This window comes from Leishmania martiniquensis, chromosome 36 (genome assembly GCF_017916325.1).
Source record: "Leishmania martiniquensis isolate LSCM1 chromosome 36, whole genome shotgun sequence".
Taxonomy (NCBI): domain Eukaryota; phylum Euglenozoa; class Kinetoplastea; order Trypanosomatida; family Trypanosomatidae; genus Leishmania; species Leishmania martiniquensis.
Genome location: NC_090171.1, coordinates 1,694,239 through 1,706,561, shown reverse-complemented (window position 1 = coordinate 1,706,561; position 12,323 = coordinate 1,694,239). Strand labels below are relative to the sequence as shown.

The window sequence follows — 12,323 nt, the reverse complement described above, 5'->3', positions numbered from 1 at the left end:
TTAGAGAGCTGGGAAGTGCGCGTTGGGCAAAAAAATGTGGGGGCGAAGAAAGGAGAGGGCGATACTCATGCGCACCGAGAGGTACACAGACACCATCTTCCGCGGCTTCGCGCGCACAGCGCACTGGCAGAGAGGCTGCTCGAATGGGTGCACAAACAGCCCACCCATCTCCCCACTCTCTCCCATGTGCTAACGCATTCTCTTTTTTTCTTTCTCTGTCGCCCTTCGCTTTCTGATGACTAAGAGTCAAGCGGTATGCACTTGTCGCACAGCCAGCGAGCATCATCCCGCAGTTGAACGGGCGGGAAGCTCGTTGCGGAGGCTCACCACCCTCAAACACATGAAAGCAGTCGAAGTCGCAGGCAAAAAGATTGCTGGCTCGATTTCAACAACAAAATCAAGCCGCAACGGTCGCCATCCGCATCATCCAAACCAACCAGTGAGCGGGAAAAAAACAAAAGAGGAAGAGAAGCCGTCATCGGCGTCATCCGTTACACACGATCGCTCTCACATTAACAACAAAAAACACAATAATAATAATAATAGCAGTCGGGGTGAAAGTGACGTCGCACACGCGCGGAAAGTGCCGTGAAAAAAAAGCGAAAAAAATTGGCGGACGCCTCAAAGCATAAGCGCGAATGAGCGCACACGCGCACATACTCAAGTGCGCGGGGGCACAAGGCGAGATCGAGAGAAGCACATGGGTGATTGCATATTTATCGGTATCAGCTCCTGTGCGACGGTCAATTCGCGCGCGAACGCATTCCTCTTTTGTCCAGCGTATCTGATTTCTTTCCGCGAAGAATTCCCTCCACTTCTCTCGTAGGTACCCCGCTCTGTCATGAATCTGCTGTGAAGCACGAAGCAGCCGTAGACACGCGCTATGGCAATTCGCTCATACATCTTAGAAAAGTCCCAGAGAGGGACTCTAACTGCCCCCGCCTCGCAGGTAGACGTACAGCCATACCCGTTACGCCGACCGCCACCTTGGGGCACTCCTGGGAGGGAGGGAAGTGTGGCTCGATATCCTCACAGCAGTAAGCAGTAAGGGCTAGGTGCGATGCGCTCCATGCATGCCCACACTCTGCATAGCACATAGGTGGCAATGAACTCTTCACTGCAGCAGGTTGCTCAGGGAAGAAGCACTGTACGAGACCTGAACGTGCACATCGGTAGCAATACATCGCTCTGGCTCGCACACATCGTAGGGCGCCTGACCCAGTGCCCTAGCCATTCAAGGCGGCTTGGCATCGGCAGGGGGGAGCGGCGGACAGTTTGGCCCTCTTTCACAAAAAGAGGCACGACTTCCTGAGGCATCGTGCCCACTGCGGTCTTGTACCCCTTCCTCACGTCGCCAGAGATCCACTGACAGAAAGCCGTGAAGGAGTCAATACAGCCGTCTTCAACGAGCACCGAAAACGGGAAAAATGAACGCTGGGAAAGCCACAGAAGGCATCAGCAGCATTAACGTAAGCTGCGCATTTACTTCGTCTGTGGGGTAGGGGAGCCTCTCTGGCAGGGACGAAGAGTCACATTGGCTGTGTGGGGGGGGGGAAAAGGGGGGGGCACATTCGCGCCTGCCCGTCTCTGCGGTCAGCTTGCGTCGATGCGGGTATCCTTCACGGTGGAGGGAGACAAAAGCACTTTGAGAGAAGAAACGAGACACTGAAATGCGGTGGAGTTGAGCTGCCAAAGGGAGCGGAGGCTCTCGAGAACAGAGTGCGTGTGACACGCGTGCAGATCCTTCCCAGCCGCATGATCCTACCAACAAAGCTACGCTGGTAAAGATATAGAGAGAAAGAAAGAAAGAGGGCGAACGGCACTGCGATACAAATCACAGGAAGAGTGCCGGGGAAGGGAAGCTGGTGAGGGAGGGAGACGGGGGAGTAGAGATGAGAGGAGCTGGGGAAAAAAAAAGAAGCCTGCAGCCGAAAAAGGGCCCAAAGTGAGCATGCATATATATATATATATCAGAACACCTGAAAACAAATGACACCTTAAGCGGAAGCATCAGCACTTTCATGCGCGAATCGTAAGCAGAAAATTTGGGGGGGATACAAGGAGAAAGAGAGGAGGGGAGGGGGAATGAGAGACACGCAACGCGCGGGCAATGGGACACAGCAAATAGATGTTTTAGGCATTCACGAACAAGCACGCTCACACACACATAGAGAGAGAGAAAGATCCCCGCACCCTGTCCTTGTGCACATTGTAGAGGAAACGCAGCGTTCATCACACAGGAAGACAGGTGAAGCATGCGAGGCAAAGGCGACGAGGAGAGCAACACCTTTGTGGAAGGCAGGCACACTTAGGTGTGGCGCAATCACGCGCCACGCGAAGCCTACACCGCACCAGCAGCTCACAAAGGCCACGTGAGCGCTGCCAAAGAATTTATGCTTGGCAGCTGAGGAAGAAGAGAAGCACGCGCATCGTTTCACGATGAGTGCGTTCTACCCCATCCACAGCACAAGAGAGATCCGCAGGCCGAGTAGGTCGTCTCGCTCTTCCCAAGAAAAACAACCGACTGTGTGCACCTCTCTACGCTCCAGTGCCCTTCTTACTTTCATGGACGTGGTTTATCGGCTAGCACCATCGTTGCAGGAGTGGAGTTCCCATTCTCGCTCTCCTGGATGACTACCCTTCGGCTGCGTCGTGCGTCGCCGCGGCTCCTCACCGCAGGGGGCGGCTTGAGCTCATCCAGCTCCGGTCCCCACCGCACCACCAACTCGGACAAGCATGTCGGCAGCCCAGTCTCCCAATTACGGCAGGAAACGTACGACTCGTACAGACGTGCGTGAATGTCTACCAACGAATTCGCATCGTAGTGGCTCAGTAGGCGGCAGATACGATCCACGTAGTAGCGGACGTAGGCGCGATCAAAGCCAGCCATTACGCTAGACGAGAAGCGTACGGAAGAGGCATAGCTCTCGAACGCGGGGGGCATGAGGCTGAACGTGAGGGTGCCGACCAAACTTGCATGCACGCGATTTGAAGCGTGGCGCACCGACACGAGCGGCACCTGAACCTTATCAGACATGTCAAAGACAGTGGGCGTGAGCAGCGCGCGCAGCGACACCACCGTGCGGCCGAGCTCTTCAGATTTTGCCTTGGCGCGGTCACACACGCATAGCGTCATGATGGCGGCAGATCCGGTGGCGCTGATGTCGACGCGCAACAACGGGAAGTCGAGGCTGGACACGCCCTCTTTCGACATGCCGTACGGGTACACCGGGGGGGTACCGGGCGGCCGCCGTCCCGCTTCCGAGGTGAAATCGCCGACAGACGCTGTCACAACGGTCGACTGTCGCACTGTGGCGGAATGCAGGTCGACAGCGTGGATCGCTACGTACACGGTCGCCACGACGCTTGGCGCGAGCTGCAGCCTCAACGCGCGATGCAGCTGACGGATGTCCGGGGCATGGCACAGGATGAGATCGAGTCGCCGCACATCCTTCGGCATGTAAGTGGACACCAATGACGCAACGTCGTCCATAAGCGGTTCAAAGACCGCAGGCGAAAGGTGCTGCCATTGCTGCACCGGCAGATGGACATTCGGCAATGTTATGCTCAGACGACAGATGCCCAAGTACTGCGACCGCACGTCGTACAGCCGCAGCCGCTTCTCCACCGTCTTTCCCGCCGGGCAGCGCAGGATACAGAAGTCTGCGAGGCACAGCGTCTCGGCGCTCATCAGTCTCCGAAACCCCAGCTTGAGCGTAAGCTGCTTGTCGTAGTTAGCTGCCACGTTCTCAATTATGAAAGTGGCGCTGCTCGCTTCCAGCGCGCTCAGTTGGGCAACAGGTAGAGGTGGCGTCTTCAGCAGGACGCGGTCGCACTCCGACACGCGGATGTAAATCTCGGCATCACGCATGGTCAACCCTGAAAAGCCGGCAATAGTGATGGTGGCCGAGGTACTACTTTCGGCCGCGGGCGGCGATTTCGAGCTTTGCTCCCTGAAGCTGCCACTGAGGGAGGTGGAGATCATGTGCGACGCGCTCGGCACCGGCGTCCTGCGCCCCCCATCCGATAGCTCCCGATCATATTCGCAGTCAGTGGCCTCCGTGCTGCGCAGATCCGCACCTGGGTTCGAGGCCGCCATCGACGCCGGCGAAGCGAAGAGGCAAACCGTCTGCGCTAGAGCCGAATGCCCGTCGAGGGTGTAGGCGAACGCCGATTGCGACCGTGCGTGCATCTGGCCATCTTGGCCAAAGTCGACAGGGAAGGAGGAGACCTTCAGCACGCCGGAAACGCCAGCCGACTTCGTGCCCGCATTGCTGACAAGCGCCAGCTCCATAGTGTTCTCCTCCCCTTGCCGCAAGGCCCGCAGCTCTAGCTGCGTGCGCCCCAGCTCCACCTGCCTCGACGGGTAGTAACGCAGGAGTATCAGCTCTACCTTTTCCTGTTGCGGGAGACCGACGACGAGGTCAAAGCTCTCGCGGAACACGCACTCACTGCCGCCCTCCACGACGGAGCTCTGAAACTCCTGCAGTCCGACGCGGACGATGCAGAAGACGTGCAGTGATGTGCTATCATTCTTGAAGGTGAGGTTTCGGCAGCGGTCAACCGTGAAGCGAAGGTGGTAGTCGCCCGGCTCTGGGCCATACTTCTCCACCACGCGGTTCAGGTAGGCCGCGACATTCAGCGTCGTGGCGTACTTGACGTCCACCATTGCCAACTCCGTTGGAATGTAGTAGTAGAAGAAGCGAGTGAGGCGCGAGTGCAGCGCCAGCTCCTCCTCCGTCGGTGCCGGGGCTGCGCTGCCGTAGTTTCGGCAGAAGATGGAGATGCGGATGAGCCCCACCGCCTCGGCACGAGAGGAGCGCGAGTCCATCACCAGCATCAGCGTTCGCTCCTTCTCCACAGAGCGGCGGAGATCCGCCAAGGATACATAGCACTCACCAGCACCCGTTTTCCCATTCAGTACGACGCTCAGCCGCACGAGCGTTGTCGTCGGCTCAGATACGGTGAAGCGCAATGGCTCTTGGCCCTCCGGTACGACAAAGCAACCCCGCGATCCTGCAATGGGCTTTGTCTTTGCCCGTGTGTTGCCGTCCACCTTCGCCTTCACAACACAGCTGCCCTCGGCGAGAAAGCCATCGGAATAGAGGTGTGAAACCCCACGCACCGTGATCTCCAAGTCGGCGACGTGCGTGCCCGCGCCGTCGGCGCCGGCGTCACCGCTGTTGTCGTGGAACCAGTCGCCGAGCTGAATGCTCTCGAGTTGCGAAAACTCTCCAACGTACCACTCCAATCGGTGGAGCTGCCGCCGCGCGTTGAGGGTGAGGTGCTCGCGGATCTGCTCCCGCAGTCTGTTCTCGGCATCCATGGAAGGTAGGTAGCTCATGCCAAAGTTGACGCCACCCAGCGAGAGGTACACAGAGCCGCACTCTGTCGCGGTGGACTCGAACGGGTGGATGACAAGCGACGTCCACCGCGTGCGCATCGTGCCACGCTGCACATTGCGCATTGACAGCATGCAGTGGCCCAGCTTCCTCAGCCCGTAAGGCGTGTCGGTCAGGACGGTGATGGAGAGGTAGTCAATGGTAGGATCCTCCACGGTAAAGAAAAATGTTTCATTGAACCGCGGCTCTGTCGTGCAGAACTGCACCCGCGAGCGATGGGACTCGCAGATCGTAGAGAGCAGCACGTATGGGTTCGGCATGTTGCGTCCAGGCTTGAAAAGATTCGCGCAGCTCAGCAGGCGAACGCGCAGCAGCATGCGCGCCGGGTCGCCACTCTCCATACCACCCTCCCCCTCCATGAGGGTGCACGAGCCAGACACCCCATCTTCCTCGTTGGTCGGTGGCTGACACATAACGTCCAGCGAGCCGGAAAGGTCCACATCCTCATCGGAAGGCTCCTCGGAGTTCAGCTGGCTGACATCGGCCGAGCAGAACTCCTCCACAGAGCCGATGCCCCCATCCATCAGGTTGATAGTCGGCACGCGACTGAACACGGTGCACCCAAACTTGGATGTGCTCCCGTCCATGTCAGCCACGACGAGGGTGGCGCTGTCGCTCATGTTTTGCTCGTAGCGGTCCGACTCGTCGGTGGCGCTATTGACCCCGCTCAGGCCCCGCGTTGAGTGCGACATGAGCGGGGTCTGTAAGAAGTACCTCTTAAGGCTGCTCCACCGCTGCACACCACCAGAGCTGGTGACCACATTGGTGCTGACGCTGTTGCCAATAGGATCGCCCCCACTCCCCCACGATGGTCCTGTACTCGTGCCGTGGCTCTCGCTTTTTCCTCTAAGAGCGCCGGGGATGCGAGTGTTCCGCTCCCGGTAGTGTTCTTTGGCGAGGCGAGCACGGGTTCGGTCCACCAGGTTCAGATCCACGACAGTGTACTTGAACCCGATCGTGCCCACCTCCCGCACCTTGCCGTTTTTCTTCTCGAAGACGACCGGCATCCAATCGTTGTACTGCCGCGACGGCTGCACATTCACCAACGGGATCACGGCGCGGCCGATCTCCTCGTCTTTGCCGATGTCTGCCTGGTCCATCACCACAAGAGTAATGAACGTATCCTCTGTGCGATCAAAATAGAACTGGCAGAACTCGAAGTAGTCTGGCTCCTCATTCGCCCTCGCCGTCTTGGTCTGATAGGCATCGATGCCGACACGCACCACCACATAAGGGTTGATGCCGCTAAACCCAGAGCGTAGCTGCCGGCATCCCACAACGGTGAAGTAAAGAGCGTAGGTTGGGTCCTCGTCTCCGTACTCCAGGGCCAGCTGCGCCATGAATGATTCCATGTCGAATACAGTTGCGACCGCGAGGTTCACGCGGTGCAGGCTCTCAGGGATGCGGCGGTAAACATAGCGGCGCAGTCGCCCGGCAAAGGTGTCTTCGAGATTGATGTCCACCTCGTAGTTATGCCCCACCTCATCGCTGTAGAGGCTCACGCGAACGATGCCACTGAAGTACGCCTCTGGCGTCCCCGCTGCCCCGACCAGGTACAGCTCACGCTTGTTCACGACGCTGCGCTGCGTGTTCAGGCAGCTGAAGTCGACGCGGCCGTATACGATGTCCTCCTGGCGCGCATTCACCACCTCGATACGAATGAGGTCGGTCTCGCGCACCACGTCAAACATGTAATTCTCCCGCACATCTGTAGGCACGAACTGACGAACCGAAAACGCCTTGGTGCGTACGCTGCAGGAGCCCATCGTGAGCAAGACGCGAACATCCTTCCCGCTCAGGTCCATCTCGGCTGTCTCACGTAGTGAGATGAGCGATTCAACAGTCACCAGCAGGCGCACCGTCCCCGGCTCACGGCCGTATTCTACGACCAAATCTTTCATGTATGCGTCGAGCTCATACAGGCGAGACCGCGCCAGCACGTCCACCACGGGGAGTTGGAGGGGGTCGTACCGTTTGAAGAAGCGGCTGAGCCGGTCGTAGAAGCCGTCGACGCTCTCCGCCACCTCAGGCGGCGTGAGGCCAAAGTTGACCGGCCGCACAAGGAGGTGCACCACACCATTCACCGCTACCTGCGTGACACTCTCGACCATGCAAAGAAACATATTACGACGCGAGACGCATCCGGGTGAAAGCGGCGCCGCACTAACGTGGCAGCGACCGATCTCGTACATCTTGGCCCCACAGCGACCCATCAATATGATTGTTACAACGAAGCGATGTGGATTCACAACGTCCATGGAGACGGTGTTCGACTCAGCCCAAACCACGGTGTTCTGCATATCAACCATGTCCGTCGCAAACTCCTCTGCTTCGCTGCGAAAGATGACGAAGACATCGTCCGATCCGAGAAGCGACTGATTCCAGCGGTCCTTGTTGATGTTCGTGCAGCCGTCGACCCGTATCACAACGCGAAAGTCGCCCGGCTCACTCGCACGGTACTCAGCGCAGAGCCGGTTCATCATCTCCTCGAATGTTTCTCGCTCATCAGGGACGTCTGCTGTGAGCTCGGCGCGGCCGCCGAGACACACATTGTGCTTTCGGATGGTGGGAAGTCGGAGAGGAGTGCTGCTGCGGGTGGGGCTTCCCTTCCGGCCTAGCGACAGGAAGCGGCTCGGGCGGATGTTCGACGGAGTCTGCATCACCGAGTCGCCGTCTCGGTATGTGACGCTTTCGGTATCGGGATTCAGTGGTGTGTTCACGCCCCAATCATGCATAGTAGTACTCGATTGGTCCTGCCGAGTGCTCTGCGACGCCTGGTCACTCTTGGCTCCAAGCGCAAAGGAGCTTGTGGTGCTGCTGCTGTCGTTATTTCGGCGACTAACATTGTTGTGAGGGCCCCGCTCCGTAGTGTCGCGTACGTGTGCCATCATCACATCTAGCATGGCTACCTTCGGTGGATCGTAGCACATCAAAAAGCGACGCAAACGCTGCACATAGGCGGTCTCAAGTCGCTCGTTGAGGCACAGCTCAGACGCCGGTTCGCCGAGGGAGTCGGACTCGAGGGAGATTGTGATTGTACCGGCAATGCCTGCGGGAAGGGCCTGCTGCAGAAGCGAGGGGCCGACGTCGGCCCCCGTGGCGGTGATGCTGCCAGCAGTCGAGGTCACGCCACCCCCTGCTGTCGTCGCTGCCGACCCGAGGGGGAGTGGGGTGGCCAGGTAATACTTGCGGCGCTTTCGCTCGTGGTGAACTAAACGCGCGATGGCGATGTAGCACCGCCCTAACAGCGCTGGCATTCGTGCCTTGAACGATGAAGGCGTGCCGCCACTACTGCCGCCGGCGCCAAGGCCGGTCGAACCCGTCATGGAGACGCCGGCGGATTCGCTTTCGTCGATGCCAGCGCGGCTGGGCGCCCGCACCACGCCGCGCTTCGCCGTCAAGACGCCGATGCCCGGCAGCACCAGCCCGGAAGGCTCCTGGACATCGTAGATCGAAACTTCAATGACCGCTAGTCGATGGGTGTTGCCAACAACAAAGGAGTCGTTGAACTGCGGGCAAAACGTGTTTTTCCTGATGCTCGTCTGGAACCGGTACGTGCCGTCCACTACGATGGTGACGCGCGGATTGACGACGCAGTTGCCGCTACTCACGGGGCGGTAGAGCTCGCTTTTGTGAACTTTGATGGTGAGCTTGCCCATGGCCCCATCCCGCGGAGCACAGCCGCCTACTACAAAACCCAACAGCAAAAACAAAAAGGAGAAAAACTGGCCGAGCAACCCCTCAGGACTGCGCTCACTGCCCTTTCCCTTCTTCGCGGTGCGAAGGCCGTCCCTCGTCACGTATGCGCGTCTGCCGTTACGCGCGTGCCCTGCGAACGAAACGTGTGCGCACCCTGCCGCACAGCATAACGAAGAGAGCGTTCGAGAGAAAAAGCCCCTCCCCGCTATATATATATATATGAAAAAAAAAACAGAGGGAACCGAAGGCAGTCGTACATAAAAACGATGGGGAGAGCCAGCAGGGAGGGGCCCGGGCGGAAAGGCTCGCAGTCGTCTCGCTCAATACAGCAAACTCAAAGGATAAAAGGCACAGAAAGTGAAGGAACAAGCAAAGAGAGGCGCACCCAGGCACGGATGAAGTGTTTGGGTAATGGGGGGAGGGGGGACAGAGCCACCAAGTTTCAAGCGAGTAGGAGACACCCTGAGGCTGAGGGGAGGTGAGGGAAGACTCAGATGCTGGACGGGCGTGCGTGCGCAGTGATGTGTCCTGCAAAAAGTCCTTTACGTGTAGATGAGGGTGTAAGAGGCTGGCTGTATTTGCCGTGCGCATGAAGCGCTAAATTTTATGGGCGCAGAAGAATCTCCCGATGAGGCCTTCAACGACGGTCGAAACAAAAAAGGGGTGAAAAGGGAAACGAAGCAAAACAGATGAGATATATTAGCCTCGTTTATTGGAAAAGAGCTTCGCGTGCGGCGGTAAGTTCGCTTGGGGTGACTGTCTGGACGACGTGTATGGTGTAAATCTGTGTGAGCGCACCTTCATGGAAGAATTGGCAAGAGGCCGTGGAAGCAATGCGTTGGCGTTGGTGTGTATAGGTCGCTCTATAGAACGAGAGGTGAGGGAAAACGTCAATCAACACATGGCACGTGTTAACACCAACCAGAGAAAGGGGGGTGGGCAGGACGGCCGTTGGTGAGTGGTGGTGGTGGGGAAGCAGGAAGGCGATGTGTAATCGTCGACTGTCATTGAGTACCGCAGAGGCGAGGCCACGTGAGTGATTTCGCGTTCCATCCCAGAACGGGGCTCAGTGGCAGTGGTCTGGTATTTGAACAAAAATATATAAAGAGAGGCCCTCTAGGGGCCGGATACGTGCCAGGGAGGAGGAGGCGGCTAGACAGAAGTACTGTCACCGATGCTCATCACATACGACCTATAGGCGCTGATCGGTTTGTATTTTCAGTATGTGCTCAAAGCTTCGTGAGATTTACGCGAGCGTGGCGCGGAGACCTTCGCAAGGGAAGGCCACGAAACGAAAAGGGTGTGCACACGAAATCGAAAGACTGCGTGGCGCGGGCCCTGAAATGCTGTGGCAAAAAAAAAACGCTGACATGCGCGGGCAGGTTCCGCTGCCGATTCCAGTCTCTGCTTTTGTGGTCGCACTCACACGCGTGTACACCTTTACCACTGGGGGCCGCGCCGTGCGCATCTTCTTTGGCCGCGGCTTCGCGTAGGTTAGGAAAATGAGCCAGCGTAATAGCGCAGTGTTTCTATCTCCGAAGTCAGCACGTCTTGGACCAGCTGGCGACGCACTTTATCGCAATAGGAGTCACCAAAAACATTACGCACAGCGTCGCGCTGCCATTCTGCCGCGACGATCTTGATATGCAAGAAGTCCTGGACCGCGGCGGAGAGCTGAGGCGACTGCGGCGGCTCCCAGTCGACGGTGATGCAGTAATAGAGATCATCGTAAACGCTCTTGGAGACGGTGAGGAGGTGCACAGTGGCAGCCAGTATCCGACGGTGCTGCGCTACCTCCTTTTCGTGATCTGCTGGCGTGCTCCAGCGAAAGCTGAGCGCTGGCTCAGCAGCCTCCTCCGCCTCCCATGTCGCGTAAGGTCGCACCAGATACAGCCCCTCGTCGTACAAGAGACCCAAACACTGCAGCCGCTCTACTCGCCGTGCCATTTCCTGGCGACGAGCCTCGGTGTCTGCCGCAGTATCGCTGCCGAACAAGGAGGGCTTCCACACTATAGTCCCTGATCGTGTCGGCGATGCAATGCCGGCGGCGTCACCCTGCAGGTACGCGGTAATGTCAGACGAGCCCTCACTGCACGCAAGACCCGCTCGCACGGCATTCCAGTAATGCAGCACCGTCGCCACCGTGGCGAGCGACGCGGCCGAGCAGCGAACCAAGTCGTTTTGCAGGATTGCTTTGCTCAAAAACTGAAACTCGATGGCAAAGCGCGCGGCGCCGATGCGGCCGTAGCAGCCGTACACCTGCTCGCCCTTCTGCACCGCGCGCGTGGTGATGACGCTGAAGGCGGTGGCGTGCTTGCGGCCACCACCGCGGACGTCAAAAATGGTGTTAGGGGTAAAGGAGTGGTTTAAGATGTCGAGACCCGGCAAAAGGTAAGGACCCTCTCGCCCAGGAACCTCTTCGCGATGAAAATTGCGGGAAAACACCTGCGAAAGTGCCTCAGAGAAGAGGCTGTAGGAGGCTACTCCGGCAGGCCAGATGCCCGGGAAGGCTGCCATGATAGTCTGAGCTGTGGCCCAACGTTGCATGACGCGCAGCTCACCGAGCGCCTGCGCCACACAAGTGACACTAGCCAATCCTAGCGTCACCAAGGCACCGTCAGAGGTGTCCCCGGCTACGCGAGAGGCCTCCCATAGAGCGCCTTTGTTACCCGGCATCACGCTCTCCATACCTAGAGCAGCCGCTTGACCGGAGGTGAGGTCGAAGAAGTGATGCTCCATGCGCGGACACGCCTCTAGCCACGGTCGCCACAGTGAGTTTGGGCGACCTAGCTCCGCCATGAGCACTAGCACATCAAAAAGCACTGCGTCTGCCATGGCAGCGGGAGTCGCATGCAGTGCGGCGACGCACGGCGAGGTGGCCGCCTCCTTCATGTATGGGGATACCCCCGAGGCCTCAGGACAGCTAATGACGACGGTGCCAGCGGGGAGCGGGCGGGCGGCGAAGACGCCCAGGCCCATCGTCTTCGTGGGGACCAGAAACGCCACATCTGGGTGAAGAAATATGTCTTGCTTCTTCGCGAACTTGGCGAATGCGATTGGTGAAGGCTTCTTGCCGAGATAGAAGCAGGAGCCACCCGTGGTAGGCACTGCGCCGGCGGGCATTCTCGCCGCTCACGTGCGACTGCGCATCAGGAAAAGCGAGGAGGAGAAAGAAGGATGGTGTGTATGTGCGCGTGTTGGGGGGGAAGGGGAGGGCACATG

The 12,323-nt window shown here is 58.5% G+C and overlaps 2 protein-coding genes across 2 annotated transcripts; both read right to left on the bottom strand.

Moving 5' to 3' along the window:
- Positions 1-2,563: 2,563 nt before the first annotated feature.
- Positions 2,564-9,061, bottom strand: LSCM1_00464 (uncharacterized protein; the record flags this gene model as incomplete). Its single annotated transcript, XM_067318115.1, has 1 exon — positions 2,564-9,061. The coding sequence occupies one exon, from the start codon at positions 9,059-9,061 to the stop codon at positions 2,564-2,566; it is 6,498 nt and encodes a 2,165-aa protein (XP_067174220.1).
- A 1,534-nt stretch (positions 9,062-10,595) lies between these two features.
- Positions 10,596-12,224, bottom strand: LSCM1_00463 (uncharacterized protein; the record flags this gene model as incomplete). The annotated part of the gene is made up of 1 exon (XM_067318114.1): positions 10,596-12,224. One exon carries the CDS (start codon positions 12,222-12,224, stop codon positions 10,596-10,598), a length of 1,629 nt encoding a protein of 542 aa, XP_067174219.1.
- Between the last annotated feature and the right edge of the window lie 99 nt (positions 12,225-12,323).